This window comes from Camellia sinensis, chromosome 4, assembly GCF_055761805.1.
Source record: "Camellia sinensis isolate YWXY chromosome 4, ASM5576180v1, whole genome shotgun sequence".
Taxonomy (NCBI): domain Eukaryota; kingdom Viridiplantae; phylum Streptophyta; class Magnoliopsida; order Ericales; family Theaceae; genus Camellia; species Camellia sinensis.
The window spans coordinates 215,293,426-215,313,503 of record NC_138964.1 but is presented as its reverse complement, the minus strand read 5'-3'; the positions used below and the strand labels follow the sequence as shown (position 1 = coordinate 215,313,503).

The 20,078-nt window shown below is 30.9% G+C and overlaps 1 protein-coding gene across 1 annotated transcript; it reads right to left on the bottom strand.

Annotated features, from left to right (window-relative positions):
* Positions 1-1,181: 1,181 nt before the first annotated feature.
* LOC114296404 (serine/threonine-protein kinase PBL34) lies at positions 1,182-10,482 on the bottom strand. Its single transcript, XM_028240692.2, has 6 exons — positions 9,544-10,482; positions 6,056-6,393; positions 5,819-5,954; positions 4,147-4,283; positions 3,931-4,054; positions 1,182-2,064 (listed from the first exon to the last, which is right to left on the bottom strand). The coding sequence occupies exons 1-6, from the start codon at positions 9,722-9,724 to the stop codon at positions 1,535-1,537; spliced, it is 1,446 nt and encodes a 481-aa protein (XP_028096493.1). The 5' UTR covers positions 9,725-10,482; the 3' UTR covers positions 1,182-1,534.
* Positions 10,483-20,078: the final 9,596 nt, after the last annotated feature.

Sequence of the window (20,078 nt, the reverse complement as noted above, 5' to 3'; positions counted from 1 at the left end):
TTTTTTTATTGGAATCATAATTTTAAAACTAAACCAAACGCAGGCTTTCTTCTCTCTCTCTCTCTCTCTCTCTTTCTTTTTTTTCTTTTTTTTTTTTAAATTTTTGAAAAAATTACAAAAAAATGAAAGATTTGTTTATAATTACAATAGAGGTGATATTTAAAATTTTAATTACAAAAAGTCTTGAAATCCCCATTTTTAAAGATTTTGTCATTCATCTTCCTCTCCACCTAGCCTTCTTCCACCAACCACCAATTGCTACCATTAAAGATTTAAAAAGGGGAGATCACGAGTAATAAAAAGATACATCTAGGTCATATTTGTTTGAGTGGACATGAGTTTTAGATTGAACTAATAATCCAATAAAATTATTAATCTGATGCTTGGTTAAACAATTGAAGTACGGTCTAAAAACCCATCTGAATATGATATCCTACATATGATGACTATTCAATCCCACAAAAGATATGAGATATAAATTAGAGGATTTATGTGAGATATAAATTAGAAAATTAAGCCAAAGTTTAAACTATTAGTCATTCCATATAATCTTACCTCAATCCAAGCATAGGATAAGATACCATATAATCTTACCTCAATCCAAATATAGGATAAGATACACAATCCAAAATGATTCGTAATCCTAAAACTATTAGTCATGGGAATACTAATCCAACATAATCCAGTCCACTCAAACAAAAATGACCCTAGGGTTTTGAAAGGAAATTGAGGATTGTTTGATGGGATCTAGATTTTGCAAGGACTGGGGGTGATGTGGTGGTGGCGGGAGAAAGCTTAGAGCTGTTGCGAAAGGGGCTGGGGATGGAAGAGGGGTTAGGATGGCAAGGAAAGGTAATAAGTGGCAGGGGAGGGTGGAAGGGCTGGCCGTCAGTGTGAAGCGTTGGAGGGGCTGGCAATGGCACGGATGAGTTGTTTTATGTATTTCAACTTAAATCATTTCTCCATTCGGATTCACCCCATTCATTCTCCAAGTTTACTTCAATTTTTTCCTTCTTTTCCTCTTCTGTTACCAAATTTTTATCAATTATCCTCGTCGTCCACCATTGAGCTGGCTTACACAATGGCTGTGTGACCAAACATTAGCATTCTCCCCCAGGAGCAAAAGATATACCTAACATCAATCTTAACAAGATTAAATTGCAAGAATAACAGTAAAAATATGCTTCAAGGAATTATCTTCTATAAAAAAAAAAAAAATTTAAAAAGAAAAGAAAATTTTATCAAAGACAGAATTCAGGAACATCTGAAGTTTTTGAGTCTCCAATTTCTAAACAAACAGAAGGCCACAAAATAGTGACTTTATGATTCTCTCAACTTCAACCCCACTGATCACCCCCTGCACCAAAATGGAGCAAAATTCCGCCAACCTCTCTCACCTCTCTAGAAATACAAACAAGTATTAACTTTGACCCGATCTGGCATTTCTCAGCTTTCCAAAACAATTCCATTCCTTTGACAGAGAACATATGAAAATGAAGGGAAATGGGGCCAAAAAATGGATTTGCTATTGAACTCAACGTTCTGGTTGTTTGATCATAGGTTTTGGTGATCGGTGAGGATAATTATAGTTATAAGGAGAGGCATGTGGGCCATTTGGCATGGAGGGACTCTGATTTGGTTGCCCATTCTTCCATACCACTCCTGTCTGCATTTTAACGCCATTTCTAGTGTTTGGGTTGATCCCAGTCCGTTCAGCCTGCATAGCCTGGAAGTACGATGAAGAACAGGCCATGTCGATGAGGTTGGGTAAAGGCTTTAGGGCTTCAACAACTTCGCTCATCAGAGGTCTTGCCTTTGGGTCACGGGTAAGGCACCGAGCAGCCAACTGAGCAGCTTTTTGAGAACCTCTGATTGAGAAGCGACCTTCAAGGCGGGGATCTATTATTCGATAGAACTTTTTCCTCTCTCCGAGACATGGTCGTGCCCACTCTACCAAGTTATGCTCCCCATTTGGTCGAGTTTTGTCCATGGATCTTCGGCCAGTCAACATTTCAAGTAAAACAACTCCAAAGCTATACACGTCACTCTTTGATGTCAGGTGTCCTGGCACAAAATAGATGGGTATTAGATATACTTAGTTACGGGAAACACAAAGAAAAAAAGAAAAAAGAGAGAAGATATTTACAGGAAGAAAGCTGATCTATCACAAATCAAGAGACAACTATAACAAAAATCATAAATTACTACAATTTGCTAAATACTCGAGAGTTCAATCAATTCAGTAGTTGTGTTGTTATACCTATAGTTACCTTTTCTTTTAATGATTTTTTTCTTCTCTGTGAAAGTAATACTAGAAGGGGCTCACGATGTGATTGCTCACATGTGAGAAAAATTAGGGGGAAAAGAATACAAGGTTTATAGTAGTTGTGTGCAGAGGCATTACAAACATTGTGGGAAATGGGATTTTATACATGTTGGAGTTTTGAACAGATACAAATTATTGACCCCACAAAGATTGAGTGACAGGATGTATTAGTGGTTAAACTGTTAATTGGTGGTGGGGGTACTTTGGGAAATATTCCCAAAGCACAAAATTACATGCAAAAGGACAAAGGGATGAAAGTAAAACTATTGCGCCCCACTTGACATCTTGACATGGAACTCCAGTCTTAAAACCAGCACTAGAAAAAATAAACTACCACGTTAGGATAAGCTCAAGGGAAAGAGCCTCTGTCGTCTCTCTTAAGCCAAAAAATGACTGCTGTAATCACATCTAAGTGAAATCAGCCATTTACACATTTAGTATGCTTATCATTGTTGTGATTCATTTACAGATTTTCCTAACATGTTTGAAAAAACAATGTCTTATTTTCTCCCAAACGTAAATAGAATGTCTACCATACAAGAAAACTCACAAAACTTCAAAAGATGACCATAGAACTTTCTCTTCCCTTCCCTTCCCTTCTTGTCTCTCCTACCAAACAGAGCATTAATGAATCAACCTGTTAATGGTTGGGGATGAGTAGGCTGGCTGCTGACTGGTGTAGGAAGCCTTCTAGGAAGTATGCCGGGTATTGAGCTAGTGTTGGACCACTAGAAATGGGTTGGGTGGGAGCGGAGGTAGCCTTCAAAGGAAAGAGGGCAGTGATGGAGAGAATATAGAAGCAGCAAATCAGTCACCAAGCTGCTCAGAGAGACATTATTTATAAGAGGAGCCAAAACACAGAAGGCAACTCACCACATGTCTGATAGCATGTGATCTAGGGACAAGTGGCTACATGCGACAACGGAGATAGTAGAATGACCCCAACTAGCAACGGAGATACTCAAGCTGATCTTCTGAGATGCTAAGGTGGCAGGGATAGTTTGGACATACTCTTCAAGCAAAGGAAGGTACAAAGCACATCATGCCTGAGTTCAATTCAAGCTGAACCCAAACATCTTATCTTAGCCAAACCATGCCCAAAGAACATAGTATTCTGCTCGGCTTAAGTCAGCTCATTTGCAGCTATATATATAATTCATTCTCACACTATATTTTTTAGTTTCTATGCATGCATGTACTCAATTATTTTCATTTTATCGCAAAACCATCCCCGCATCTTACAGTTCAAATAAATATTATTTACCATTTACAAGGAGAAATAAAGGGATTCCAAGGTGAACCCTTATTTGGAAACCATGGTGATAGAGCAAGTTAATGGCAGTGTGAGAAATATGCCTGAAAAGGATCACATGGGATAATCCATTCAAGTATTGCTTCTTATAAAGGAAACAATCGAATATGAGAAAATCCAGTCCAGAGACCTAATGAAATAAGAGAGAGAGAGAGAGAGAGAGAGATGATTCCGACCCAAGGAATGCTAACAAAAATCTAGCATAACAATAGCCCTAATCATGAGAAGCATAGGTACACAGTTCTCAAAGAAATGCAAAAAAGAAAAAGAACATATAATTAACCATGCCGACCTGTCATCACATACTCTGGAGCTGCATAGCCATACGTTCCCATTACTCTAGTAGATACATGTGTCTTATCTCCTTCTGGACCATCTTTGGCAAGTCCAAAATCAGAAAGCTTCGCATTGTAGTCCTGGAAAAACAAGTTTGAAAAAGAAATAAGATTAAATGATAAGAATACTATGAGAATACTATGTTGTTCTACGGAAAGTTGAAGCCACATACCGCGTCCAAAAGGATGTTAGAGGTTTTAAAATCTCGATATATGACTGGCCTTTCAGCTTCCTCATGAAGAAAGGCAAGACCCTTTGCAGCACCAAGTGCAATTTTCATTCTGATGGACCAAGGAAGAGGCAGAGACCCTACCACATAGAACACGGTTGTTACCAAAGGACACTAAAATCAGTAAATATGAATAAAATTGTCCTGTAAGACATTGACATTGATGATTATCTCTAAATAATGGTTACTGTAAGAGAACAACTCACATTCAGAAGTCACCAGTATCAAATTGACCAGTACCATGGAAGATTTATGGACATTTTTATGCATTTTCATGTTAAAATAGTCATTAAAAAAACAAGCAAAAAACCTCTACAGAGTCAGGTTCCCTTGCTACTCTAATTAGGGACACATTTTTAGGGGATGCCATATTCTCTTGAACAGCTCTACCAAGCCAATTAATTTAGGGACAGTAACATTTGCCTAAATTCTAGTCACCCCAGGACCATGGAAGCACCTTGAAACCCAGGTGACAGCACTCCATGCAGGGAAGTGTCTGATCAAACTACTCACGTTTGATGTATGAAGATACTCTTCTCTAAGAGGGGCAAACCCACCCCAAAGTGTGTTGAATACCCAACAAAAAAACAAAAAAACCTTAAAATGTGTTAATGTAACTTCCTTTTCAGGAATAATACATCAAGAAATTATGGTAGCGATTGGTTTAATTTTCAAAACTCAATTCTGTTTCCAAATCATGATTTGAATCAAAATTTATAACCAAACAACTTTTTAAAATACAATTCAAAATTACTTTCAAAACTCCTTTCTTCTCCTTATTTATTTATTTATTATTATTAATCAATCTATCAATCACTTTTTCTCTCTCCTCTCTCCTCTCACATTCTCTCACATTCTATACATCAATCAATCAAAAAAAAAATATATATTAATCATCCTAAAACTATTTTCAAAACTCATAATCAAACAAATTTTCTCTTTTCAAATCATAATTCAAAAACTCAAAACACAACAATACACTCAAATCATAATTCTAAAACTAAACCAAACGGACCCTATGTTTCCCTACTTTTTGGAAAGTCCAAGGGACAGCACTCACGAAAGGACTCGATAAGGAAGTGTCTGACCAAACTATTAAATTTTGATGTACAAAGATATCTCTCTCTAAGAGTAGGGAAACCTTATGCAAAGTGTATTAAAGAAAAACACTTAAACCAATGTTAATATAACTTCTTTTTCAGGATTCCTCGTCAACAAATTATGTTTCTCCACTATTCAGAACGTCCACAACAATAGGTATCACATGAAAAATAGATTTCTACCAGCATAATTTTTTTTTTTTCTCTTCCCGAAAAGCAAAATCTTATCCAATGTCTGAATAAGAAAAATGCAGAAACAAAACTTTTCTGCTTATCTGAGTTTGTTCTCTTTAAAAATCACTTTTCAGTTTTCATTTTTAGATGTTATGACCTTGCTAAAAGAAATATTGTGAAGGAAAGCCCCTATAAGGTAGAAATTTCCTTGGCCATGACAGACAGTTTGAGCATTCCACCAAAGAGATATACATTATTTATTTAAAACATAACTAGCAGTGAGCCAATTAATGTGCAATGCAATGGGCATATTTAAAGGAAGAACAAATGCGGTTGCATACTTCTGAACAGGTGGTTTTCCAAGCTTCCACGAGGCATGAACTCATACACAAGCATACGTTGATCATCCTCAATGCAATACCCAATTAATTTAACCAAATTAGGATGTAGGAGGTCACCAAGGAAATTCACTTCAGCCTGCCAGATGGAAAGTAAAAAGAACTATAATCATAAGAAAAGTGTAGTAAAACAAAGATACTGTACTGCTGAAATCTTTCAAAAAAGGGAAATATTCATACAAGCCACTCCTTGTGACCCTGAAGTCCATCATGATTGAGGGTTTTTACTGCAACTGTAAGCCCTGTACCAGCTCTCACTGGCGTAGTTCCGCTCTCATTGATCCAACCTTTAAAAACACAACCAAATCCTCCCTCCCCAAGAAGACTCTCGGGTCTAAAATTCCTTGTTGCTGACTTAAGCTCACTGAAAGCAAACTTCCGAAGCTGAGAAGAAATTTTCAGTTCCTCGGCTATGTTGGGAGTGGAAGGAGTACTTCCTGCGTTGCTTGTGGTTGAAGATGATATAATTGGAGCAACTGGCTGGTCTCTGTTTGTATCATTTGTAGATTTACTCCCCACTATTTTACATGCAAAAACACCAAATGTCAGCCATTGGCTATCGTATACAAAGAAACATGCATAGTTTCTGAATATGGCGGAATATGACAAAAAGTTAGCAAATGCCCCACATGTTATCAGTAAAGGATAGCAGCAATTTATAAGTTTATATTTCTTGTAACCATCACAAGATTTGAATGCATTAAATAAGTATAGAAAACAATTTTTGTGCATCAAAATAAAGGATCAAAACCAAAGACTGATTATTTTATTTATTTTTTCTAACTCAACTCAACCCAATTACTTGAGGATTTATTTATTTATTTATTGAGTTTTCATACTCCCGAATCGTGCAATCACCTGTTTGATAAAACTTATTTGCAATTGATTTAGCTTCAAATTGGAAATCACATGCTTAAGAAGTTGTATTTTGAAAAAATAGAGTGTTTAGTATGACTTCTAAGGTTTTCAACTAATTTGCTTTTCGGCTCAAGCAACTAATTTTTTTGAAGTTGTGTTTGTGATACTTTGTTTTTGTTTTTTTTTTGTTTGAACGAAGTTTGTGATACTTTGTTTAAGCCAGCTTTTTTAAAGCTGCCAATAAGTATTACCAAACAAGACCTACATACGTTTATATATATATATATCAAAATTAGCAAAATATGTTGAAAACCCATTGTATGTAAAATACTTCTTTAATAGTTAACACTTAGCAAGCACACACTTGCACGTACAACAACGGGTAGACTTTTTACATAATCTCAAACACACAAGTTAAACTTACCAAATATATTAACCAAAATATGGATCATAAATGAGAAGAAGTGTATTGTAGACACTTTTTTTCATTTTTCTTTTTTGGAGCAGCAAGAAAAAGAAATTTTATTAAAATATTAAAAGGAAGACTCCAATACCAATTCCATATAAGATCCTCATTGGCATATATTAGATACATGGTCACTGATTATGTCAAACAGTGCCAAGGCATTGATTGCTTAGTCAAAAATTGATACGCAACAACGCCATCATATATGCAGGACTCATTAAAATCCGCAAATTACATATCCACTTTCAAATGCATGTTAGATATGAAGGGCCCACAATCCTTATTACTTATTTCTATTAAATATTAATATGCTACATTGTTGGCCATTCTGGCTTAAAATTTTATTGCAAATTAGGTTTAGTTGATTATCTATTATTTTTGCATACAAAATGAAAAAAATAAGACCCTTTTTATAGCAAAAAAATAGTTTTCTTTAAAAAAGGTGTTGCACCTGATGCCAAAAGTTTTCGAGCAACTAAGTTAAAAAAAACAACCCAGAGGAATTTCACAAGATTACCAACAAGTTTCACAGCACCACATAATCTTTGTATACATCCAAAATATGAATAAAATCGAGAGCATTATGCCTTTTTTTTTTTTGTTTTTTATATATTATGGATCCATCATAAACTTACTAAATTCATGGTATTTTCATTATATATGAAACACGATGCTCCAAAACTCAAGAACACATAGTTTTTCATTTTTCTAAACGAACTTCTTGATTGTCTATATTTTTTGAACTTCTATCTCAAGAAACACATGAATATGACATTCCATAAATCACATCCCAAGATGAAAGCATATAAACATGATGCACCCTAATCCTAATATTAAGTCATACACCTTTTGTCATGCCTGAATCCACTCCATCAATATACCTTTGAAGGCTCATTTGACTATAGACTCCTCAGAAGATTATACGGGAGTAGATATTTAAGTTATTATCAACTTATTAGGCGTTTTTTCTTAAAAGTTGTGTTGCTTTTCTAGTTTTATAAAGTTCTATGGATCGTGAAATGGAATTTATGACTTGAATTTCTATGTTGGGTATTGTTAATTATAGAAGTTAGCTTTGTGTTTCTAGTGTTTCTAGGTTTTTCATAAGGTCAAAAATAGGGCTCGGGAGAAACCAGGGTGGTTTACTACACAGGAATCAATAACATAAATATTTGACAGTTGTAAGCAAGAAAAAGGTTTCTCGGGGAAAGAAAAGGTGGTTTTTGAGGTGGGGGTCAAATTCAATAAGATATAAATCTTTGACAACTTTAAGTTGTCTCTCTCTCTTTCACTCTCTTCTTTTTCTGTTTCTTCTTCTTCTTCATGTATACCCTCTTATCGTTTCTTCTTTATTCTCTTCCCTTGCTCCCTTCTAGAACTATTCTTTTCTCTTTTTGTTGATCTCTGTTCCATCCTATTCATTCCCCAATTTCTTCTTGCTGCTCTTCACTCCTCTTTCTACTATCTTACATCTCCAATTCTCATGACATTCTTTAGCTCTTTGCATCTCTTCTCCCTCTTTTTAAATTAAAAACCCCCTGGCTTAATTACTACAATTAATAGAACCCTCCTACCAGGAGCTAAATAAAAAAGTGCTCCTCTATATGGGAGAGGTTCCATCAGTGCCTCATATCTATGTGAAAAATGAAACAAATTGCAGTATGATCCAGTGGTGAGACATGCATATCATTTTACAATCTCATGTGTCTCATAAATACGCTTTATGGTGTTATAAACCTACTTGTTCTTCTTCATTTTCATCCATTCTTTCTTTATTTTTTTTGTTTTCTTGCTCAGACAGGCTACCTGGTACTGAGCCGGAACAGGCCAAAATGGCAAGCCATTACAGAATTTCCAATTCTTTCCCTTTTATAAGAGGTAACTAAGATTTAAAGATTGGATAAATCACCAACTGATCACATTTTGGTAGGTTGGACTTCAACGAACAAAATAAAACATGCACGTAAAGAATCCAACATAGATAAACACACAAATGGAAGTTGATCATATAAACAAACTCTCGTCAGACCAAAAGGTTAACTAAAATCCATAATAAAGATCAACATTTATCAGCAACAAATAATATCACAGAAAACACGCTCTTCAGATCAAATTATGGAATCAAACCCAATGTACACTTAAACAAGCACAAATGCAATAAGATCACTGCAAGAATCGACCAACATATGTTCATTTAAACACAACAGCACGCGTCAAATCAAGAAAATCATATAATAGAGAATAAACGCAACAGATGTAAAAATATACGTATCAGCATACACCAACAATTTCACCAAAAGTCGTAAACAACTAATTTTAGAGTAAATTGTTTTCAAGAGAATACCACTAGAGCCACTTATAGAGCTATCAATTTGGGACCTTGAGGTCATACACCTCCCAAATAACCTGAATTTAAACCAACACCCAGGCCCCTCCGCATCATCATCTTTCTTCTTCCTCTCCTTTGATTTCTCCACATCCCAAGTTCCCACCTTAACAGCATCAGCATCAAGACCTAACCCCATTTTCCTCCAAACCAAACCAAACCCTAAATTAAAATACCCATGTACCACATAAAAACTTCAATCCATCAAATGTCTCTCCCTTGTACAGAATTTACCCTAATCCTAAGATTCTGAACATCAAAACCCACTCAAAAGGGCAAAATCAAAGAACCACCCAAGAGAGCTCTCAATGCTAAAACATGAGCAAAGGGTTTAAATTCTACACAGACCCGAATCGAAAACCACAAAATCAGTCAAACCCAGAATGACGAGGCTGTGAATCGAAGAAATGGGAAGGACCCAGATCACAAAAACCACATGCAACACAAAACCCACATAGGGTAGTGATTATGAAAGCAACATTGGTGTCAAATGTGAAATTCCGAGCCATGAAAACCCTAGACATTGATCTAGAGAAGCTGAAGAAGGGTTCATGGTCGAAAATGGAGTCCGAATTATCAGTCTTACATGTATAAACGTATAGATGTATATGTATATACTCTACACAGAACACAAAGAGAGACACTAGAAATAAATAAACCTATCGAGGTTCGAATATAATCACTAAAGAAAAGGGTTTTCGAAGAAAAAGACGACGACACAGGTTGCTTTCGAGGACAAGCGAAGAAAAACAGTGGTTCTAGAGAGAGAGTGAGTGAGTGAGTGAATGTGAGAGATAGAATAGAGTGAGTGTAGAGAGAGAAACGTGCGTTTTGCGTGAAAAGCAGTGAGAGAGAGAGAGAGAGAGGATGCTCCAAAGGAGACAGAGAGGAAAAAGTAAAAGCAACTGGCGGTGACAGAAGTAATGTCAATTGTGAGATATTATTGGTGATGTAGTTTTGTGGGGTCCGTTTTTCACTTGAAAATTTGAGCCTATTTAGCAAAGCCCAATGTAACCGTCCTTTTTGTGGGGTCCACTCTCTTGGACGCTGTCATATTTGTGTTCGGGCCGGGTTGATCCGACCGGCCTTCGTTTTTTTAAAAATTTTATTTATGTTTAAATTCTTTATAAATTGAAATTTTTTTATTTTTTATTTTGTTTAGGCATGGTTTGAGAAGTGGATTTAGATAGATTTGGGCCTATTTTAGTCACAAAAGACAAAAAGACTATTTTAATCAGAAAAAATAAAACATCACATTCAATCCATAATCATTACACTCTTCTCTCACAAAAAAAGTCAAAAAGTCAAAAAGCTCTTCCCAAACCAAACTTTTTAGCCCAGGCTAAAATAGCCCAAAAAGTCAAAAAACCAACTCACTTCCCAAACGACACCTTAGTGTGATTTATACTGGTTTGTTTTCAGAAGTATAATAGAAGAGATTAATAGTGAGAGAATTAATAGTGAGGGGATTAAGTAAAATTGTGTTTGTTTTGATGATAGTTGTTAGTGTAGGGATTGTTAAATTATTTTTATATAAAATAAAAAAACAAATAAAAAAAATACAAAAACATTAAACATTAATGTTTTAAAAAAATGCCCAACATGTAAAAATTTTTTAAAAAATAAAAATAAAATAAAAAAATTTCAGAAAAAAATAAAATAAATAAAATAATGATTTTTACTTAACAAAAAATACAAAAAATTAAACATTAATGTTCAAAAAAAATGTCCAACATGTAAAAAATAAAATAAAAAATAAAAAATTTCTAGTCTGCTGGACTATTTTTCTAATACCAAATCCTGGAGGCCCATTCGAATCTCATCTGCAAGGCCTATCCTAAGCCCTTCGGCTTAGCAGTCTCTTCTTCAACTCTGTAAACAAACAGCACATTAAATGGGACCCACAACTATCCTAATCTCAATTCCCCTCTCATACCCCAAAACAAACGGGGCCTCAAATGATTTTTACTCACTCTTTTGGTTTGAAACTTTTAAAAATAGGTTTTTGAGTTCTTAATTCATATTTTTATATTTTTAATAAATTTTAAAACTATTTTAATATTTTTTTTACTTTTTAAATTCACTTAATTTTTATATACTTAAAAAGTATAAAAAAAAATTTAAAAATTTTATTGAATACATTACAATACGAAAATAAAATAAATCTTCATTTTCTTCCCTTTTTTTTTTGTATTTGGTGAATCTTTTTTTTTTTTTAAATTCACAAATATTATCATTTTAAGTATATCTAAAAAAGTAAAATTAAAATTAAAAAATCATTAAAAATAAAAATATACGAAGTAAAAACTCAATTTTAAAAAAAATAGAGATAAGGAAGCAAATTTTTTTCACGTCTTATGTTGATTCATTCAACAAACATGGTGTGTGTTGTAAAGGTGGATTACCCCTTCTTTTCTTTCTAAACTAGCGGTAACCCGTGCTATGTACGGGTAAGTAATAAAAAATAGTAAATAATGTTAAACATCTTAAAAATTAATAATTAAATACTATGATATTAATTTAGATGGGTATTGAAATAATATATTTAGTGATCTTACTATATTTAATTAAATACATTTTAGAAGAAAAAAAATTCAACTGAAAATTAAGAGTGAGAGTGGATTCTGTAAATATAAGATATAGATAAAAACAAATTAAGTTTAAATTTGAAGATAAACTATAAATATATATATATATATAAGAAAATTAGATAAATCCTAGAAAAATGAGGTAGAGAGAAATTCAGTAATTGAAAAAAAAAAAAACAAAGTTGAAATTTAAAATTAAAAAATAAGATAAGACAAACTTGAAAAGAAAAATAAAATCTAATATAACTCTAATAACAAAAGAAATGGAGAGGGTAATAATTAAAAAATTAGATAAGAGTGAAATGCCACTTATAATTTTTTAAAATTTGTAAAAAAAAAAACTAAAATAAAATCGAGGTAGTATGTTAAAAATCAGATAAGATTTAAGTGCCACTTATAATTTTTTAAAATTTAAATTTTGTGTAGTTAAAAAATAAGCAATTGTGTTATCTTATTATACAAATTTTAACTCTATTTTGTATCTACTACCTATAATTTAATCAAATTTTGCCTTCTAAAGCTACTTAATTGAAATAAGAAAGAATACAAAATTATAAGAATATAGAAAGTGAAAATCAGATAAAAATAGAATAAACTTAATTGAAAATTAAAAGCAAGAATCGATCCTGTAAATATAAGATAAAGATTAAAAAAAAAATCAAATGCAAATTTGAAGATAAATTATACAAATATAGAAAGAGAAACTTAGATAAATTACAAAAGTAAAAGAGAGCAAAAAAACACAATATGAGATTTAAAACATGTGCTTCTTTTCACATAAGATGCTAAAAATCTTGCATAATTGGTTAAATCACCCGTTTAATTTCTTTAGAACGTTATTTTTGTTCTCCAATCTTTTTGCCTAATTTCATATTGTCATAGAAGTTAGGTTTTGAGATTTATAAATTTATTTATTTATTTATTTCAAATATCCTTGGGTAAGACATAAATTGATGAAGAAATTTGAATTAGAGTCAAACTCATCTTTTATTTTTAAATATTTTAAAAATCTTTTATCATTAAATATTTTGAAAATATTTTATATCCATGCCATAAGTAATTAAAAAGTGAAATAAAAAAATATAAAAAAAGATAAGAAAAAATAGGAAAATAGAATGAGAGAATAATGGATGTGCCACGTAGGAAAGAGGTTCATGAGATGTTAGGATTGAGAGTTTTGATGAAGAAATTTGAATTAGAGTCAAACTCATCTTCTATTTTTAAATATTTTGAAAATCTTTTATCTTTAAATATTTAGAAAATCTTTTATATCCATGCCATAAGTAATTAAAAATTGAAATAAAAAATATAAAAAAAGATTAAAAAAAATAGGAAAATAGAATCAAAGAAGAATGGATGTGCCACGTAGGAAAGAGGTTCATGAGATGTTAGGATTGAGAGTTTGGAATTTTTTAAGAAATCACTACATTTGCTTATATAGATAGTATAGATATGAGCGTTGTCGTATGTCCTTATGTGGGCAAATTACATATATCTTTATCGAGGTTTGGTTAAATTATAAATATTTTTTTAAAATTTTAAAAATTACATTTCGTCTCTTGAAATTTATATTTTCATAATAATTTATCCCTTGAAATTTATATTTCATAACAAATTACTCCCTAATTTGTTATGTAAATATAATATTCAGGAGGAAATTTGTAATTTCTCAACTCTCATGAGGTATTTGTAATTTAGCCAAACCTCAAGAGAGTATATATAATTTTCCCTTTTTATATGTTTCTTTCTAAATAGAAAATTTACCTGATAAAAAATATTAATTTGACTTTTTAAAAAATAATTTATAAATTGATTTACAGCCGTCCAAATTAATAAGCTAACGTTTTGTAACGTTTACGTTTTTTTATTTATATTTATAAAAAATTTATAAATTGATTTTTGTTTATTTTTAGAAAAATATAAACTACAAACCTGTTTGGTTTGAACAAAATATTTGAAAAATTTTAAAAATATAAACTAAAAAATATGTTTGTTTAAACCTAAAATATTTATATTTATTTTTTATTATTTATAACAATGGGATCATACACATTATAATTGAAAAAAAAAATTAATTAAAAAAATTAATTAGAAAAAAATATTTGAAAAAAAACTAATTGAAAAAAAAAATTATTACTCAATTTTTTAAATTTTTGTTTAAAAACCAACATAAACTCATTTTTTTGAATTTACGTTTTTTTTCTCAAATTTACAAATTGAGACAACCATTTATAAATAAAAAAATTATCAAACAAGATTTTATGGTATTTTTTAAAATTTTGTAAACATAAATTGAAAATGAAATGGTTAACAGGTCTTAAGCAACAAGTTTTTCAATTATATGTAATTATCATGAAACGTTCAAAGGCTCTATTTGTTTATGTTTTCAAACTAGTTTTCTACACCAGAGTTTGAATATGATGTTTGTTTAGTGTTTTAGAATCACATTTCGAAAGCTCTGCGGAGAGCTCTGTCTCAGCTGCTTTCTCAGCCACGTTTTTCAGAATTTTTTTTTTTAAAATTTTGTCTGACGGGATGTCCGGCCGGTTGACCAGAATAGTGATTTTTTTTTTTTTTTTGCAATCGATATGTTAATTTTTATATAATCAAAAAAAATATTTTTTGAAATTTTTAAAATTTTTTATGTGCTTTAAAATAATTTTGAGTTGTATATTTAGTTATGAGTTATAAATTTTTGTATCAAATATCAAATGTCACATCAACAATTTCCCATTCAAATCAAAACACTTTTCAAAATTGTTTACCAAACAAATTTTCTACACTCAAATCATAATTTTAAACCCACAAGCTCAAAATATAACTCATACTCTCAAATCATAATTACAAAACACAACCAAATGCAGGCTTTATTTTTCCTCTATTAACCAATAGTAGACATTGACAAGCTTACGCTGGAATAAATACATAAAAGGAAAATATTATAGACCTCAAATTTTTTATTAAATGAATGATCAAATGTCTCATATGAATGTGGGGTTCACAAAATTATGGACCCCACACCCATTGATCATTTATTTAGTATAAAATTTGATATTCCTACCATTACCCGTAGATAAGATTTGTGTCAAAATCTGACCTAATAATAGCATTTATGATTTTATTGATTTAAAAGATTTATATGAATAATACTATAGATCCTAAAAATTTTATCAAAATTCTATTAAATATTTTATGTAGGTGTGGGATTCAGATAGTCTCATGTGAGACATTTTGTAGTATTTTTAATAAAATTTTTAAAATTTCTAATATTTTTTTGTTTATATATTAGATGAAAAAAAATATTACATTTTCCCTTCAAACTTTCATTGGTGCATTTCCCTTTTCAAAAAGCATTTAATTTACTTAAACAAAAGTACAACTAAATAAATTGTATATTATAAATTATAAATTTCAGTACTTTTTAGATGGGCTAGCCTGATGGGGCTATTGACCTAATGCCCAACCTGGGAGATAAAACCTCCGTTTGAGAAGTGGGTTAGCCTGGGTTAAAAAGTTTGATTTGGGAAGGACTTTTTGATTTTTTGGTTTTTTTGACTTTTTTGTGAGAGAATAGTGTAATGATAATGGGTTGGATGTGATGTCTTGTTTTGTGGCTAACATAGTTTATTTTGTCTTTTGTGGCTAAAATAGCCAAAAAAGCTCACTTTAGTTATTCCCAAACGGACCCAAAAAGCTTGAGGCACAATGTTTATCTAAATTTGGTATACCAAGGTTTAGACGGTAGTATTGGAATCCTTGGATAATCTTTCTGGTGGTGACTTTAAATAAGAATAAAACTTTAGACCGTAGTATTGGAGTTAGTATTTTGACGGACAATTTAGTTTTTGTAGAAGGGGTGGTGTTTTTTAGAGTTTCTTGAGGTTCAAGGTTCTTTTTTGCATATACCTTTTCTCCTAGTCTATTTCCTTCTTTTGTAGAGCCACATTTCTCGAGTCATGCTCCATGCAGCTTAGTCCTTCATCATCATTCTGTTAGTGCCTATCCCCTTACTATACTCCCTTGACGGGGACATTCTGGTCCCGCTCGATGAGTTTATGTCGACTCGTCCGACATATTCAACTCTTATATTCGGCACAGATACCTGCGATTCGGCACTCCATGACGTTTTCAAGCTCAATTGGACATTTGTTCGACAAAGACATAATGCGATGGGCTTGGCTTATTCAGCCCATTTTAAATGGGCTTCGGTCTTATTTGGCCCATAATTACTCGGCTCCCACAATTTGTAAGCAAACAAATTACAAAAATACTGTACATCATGAAATTTTTATTATAAATCTTACCTCAAAAATAAGTGTATAACATAAATTTAAAATTAGTGGAATATAATTCACATCCACAATAAATGTATATTACTGATTCATTTTTATTCAATAAAAAAAATCAAATAAAAGGAAAGAAAAATTAAATTTTTCCAAGAAAATTTAAGGTAGCATTTGGTAGGGTTTTAGAATTATAGTTTGAAAATAGAGTTATATTTTGAGTTTATGATTTTTGAAATTATGATTTGAGTGTGAAAAATTTGTTTGATTATGAGTTTTGAATTGAGTTTGAAATTTTTGATATGACATATGATATTTGATTAAAAAACTTATAACTCATAACCAAACACACAACTCAAAATTCTATTCAAAACTCATAAATTTTTTTAAAAAATTTTAAAATATTTTTTTATTTAAAATGTAAAATAACAAGAGCCAAAAAAAAAAACGAAATTTGTTCCGGTCAACTAGTTGGTCAACTGACCGAATGTCCGGAGAGAATGACCGGGCAGATGTGTTTGCAAAAATGAATGTGAAATTAATTTTTTAAAATTATAACCAAATACCACACTTGTAATAACTCAAAATTTTAATTATTTTGTAAAATTTATACTAATATTATTTAATCACAGTTAGAAAAATATACGATTGATTTTGTATTATTATGTGTAATTTTGTAATATAATATAATTAGTAAAAAATTTAGGGGTCAAAATATAAATAAATAAATAATAATAGATAAATAATAATATTGATAATAATAAATAATAATATGTGATAGTAAAATAATTAATTAATTTACTGTTGATATATGATAGTGTGTAATATAATTAAAGATTAATTATGTTTATATAATTATATTAAAATATTATGTTAAAGTGTAATTATTTTAAATATTTATTAAAAATAAAAATTAAATTTTATGATTTATTACCGAAAGAAAGAGAGGGTGAAAGGAAAGAGAAAGAAAAGAGAGAAGGAAGGAAAGAAAAATAATGAAGTTAAGAGGGTTTTTAATAGTGAAAAAAAAAAGAGTGAATTATTAAAGTTAATGTGAATTTTATTATATCTTGAGTTACTATTATATGTTTTATGTATGTTTGACTTATCATATCTAGTGTATATAAATTATGTTTTATAAATTATTATAAGTTATATTGCTATTTCAGTTACGTGGTTTAATTTCTGAACCCTATTTGTGAAAATGAAACCCATGAATATGTTTGTTTATATTTTAAAGAATATTTGACTATGACTTTATAAACAATTATTATTTATAAGTACCACCACGGAAGTCCCACGCCTTGAGGGACTTAAATAACCATTGACCTCTGTTTGACCACTTTGTGGTCCTCTGTTTGTCATGTATCCATTAATCTCTGTTTTGTACGGAGCAAAGTGTTGTACGGAGCTAAGTGTTACACTATTGTGGAAGCTACCTCTAGAGTTCGTACGAGCCACCTCTTGAATCCGTACCTCTGTTCTGATTGTCACTTTTATGACATTTGTTCTGTTCTATTATGTTCAGTACTGTGCTTACGGTTAGGGCTGAACAAGAAATTCGTAAAATCCGTAATCCGATCCAGTCCAGTCCAATCTGATAGGTTTGGATTTGTTTTTTGAATTCGTGGTTTGATTCCGGATTGAAGAATTAAAAATCCATAGTCCACGGATTAGTTCCGGATTGAACCTCACGATTCCAGATTGGAACCGATCTGAACCGTATACAAATAGTTTATATTTTTATTATACATCCTCCTCCATAGCATCTTCTTTTATTCTATATAAAATCTAAACTCAAACCTAAACATCGTATAATATCTTTTTTTATTACTTTTGTTTTTTAGTTTTTAGTTTTAATCTGTAATGGTTTAAATACTTATGGTGAAACCAGTTTTTTTATGATTGTTTAAATTCTAAAACATTATGTTGCTATTATAGAAAAACGTGTTGCTATTGTAGAACTAATATAGCGCTATGTTTATATTTTTATAAAATTAAAGTGTTATATATATATATATTTTTTGTTATTTAATTATGTGAATCCGTGGTCCTAAATCGATCCAATCCATGTTGAAAAACATGGATTGGTTCAGATTGGTTCAAAGATTTAAACGGATTTGATTGGTTTCGATTTTTCAAGAATCATAAATAACGGATTGATCCTGGTTTTATCCAAATCTGGTCCAATCCGGACCATGCTCACCCCTAGTTATGGTTATATACTTACATAATTTCTGTATTTCAGTTTTTGCCACTTAAATGATTTGTTTACCAAATTACCGTGTTTATGGTTATTTATTTACATAATCTCAATTTTGCTACTTAAATAATTATTTGTTCCGACTAAGTTATCTTAAATGTTTTGGCTATATAGCTATCTATGGTTATTTCGTGTTCCTTATACTCTTAATATAATATTTTTCACTCTGTCATGTGTTTATAGTTGTTTACCAATTTTCAGGAAACATGCAATTCTAAAATAACTTTTGGAAAGTCTTAGATGCGGAGTTGCGGAATAGACACACACAGCACTTTTATGATATTTTTATATGTAAATATCGACATTTTTGGTCAATACATTTTGTAATAAAAAAAGAAACTCCGATGATTATTTTGGTACCCTTACTTAAATATTACTTCCGCTCGCGTTTATTAATTTGTTTAAGAATTGGCCGTAGGTAACTTTAGTTACTGGCTATCACGATGCTTAACCATCGGGTACAAGGAGCGGGCCGTGACAAATGGTATCAGAGCAATGGTTTATGAAAAATTAAAAAAATCATCATTGGAGCATAGGACACACGCACATTTAAGAAGTAGGATAAGGGGTAATTAGTACCTAAATATTATATTCGTAAATTTAATTATATTATAATTTTATATGATTTTATATATATATTAATTTTTTTTTGTGTATAATTTGTGAAGGATAATCGATATAATTTATATTTGTTATAGCAAAAGAAGGAAAAGAAACAAAGGATGTCGGGTTCGAGCACCCACAAAAATTGTAATATAATTAAATATATATAATTTTCAGTTCAGTATTAAAAAAAAAATATTTCGCCTTTTAAAAGTGGGTTCAAATTATAAAGATACTAATTTTGAAACTATTTTCCGTTAATGAAAAGTTTTTAAAGTCACCGATTGTTTCTCATTATGTCCCAAAACAATTTTTGACCAATAGGCAGTGAGTGGTTTTTGGTAAAGTTCTTTTTTTTTTTGAGGTAATATTTTCTATCAGATTAATCATCTGATATATATTTATCAGAGTGCGCAGCGGATAGCTTGCACATATGACAAATTTCGAGGATGAAATTTTAAAAGCAGGGAAGATTGCAACAACTCAAAATTTTAATTATTTTGTAAAATTTATACTAATATTATTTAATCGCAATTAGGAAAATATATGATTGATTTTGTATTATTATGTGTAATTTTATAAAATAATATAATTAGTAAAAAATTTAGGAGTCAAAGTGTAAATAAATAATAATAGATAAATAATAATATTAATAATAAATAATAATAATAATAATGGACGTGGTAATAAATAAATAATTAATTTACTGTTGGTATACGATAGAGTTTAATTTAATTAAAGATTAATTATGTTTAT

Bases quoted from the DNA above. Each gene is read 5' to 3' on its own strand.
- LOC114296404 (XM_028240692.2), bottom strand. From the start codon at position 9,724: ATGGGGTTAGGTCTTGATGCTGATGCTGTTAAGGTGGGAACTTGGGAT. The intron at 5,955-6,055 runs GTATGAATATTT...TCCATCTGGCAG, and splicing joins AGGGTCACAAGGAGTGGCTT to GCTGAAGTGAATTTCCTTGG. The intron at 4,284-5,818 runs GTATGCAACCGC...TCTATGTGGTAG, and splicing joins GGAAAACCACCTGTTCAGAA to GGTCTCTGCCTCTTCCTTGG.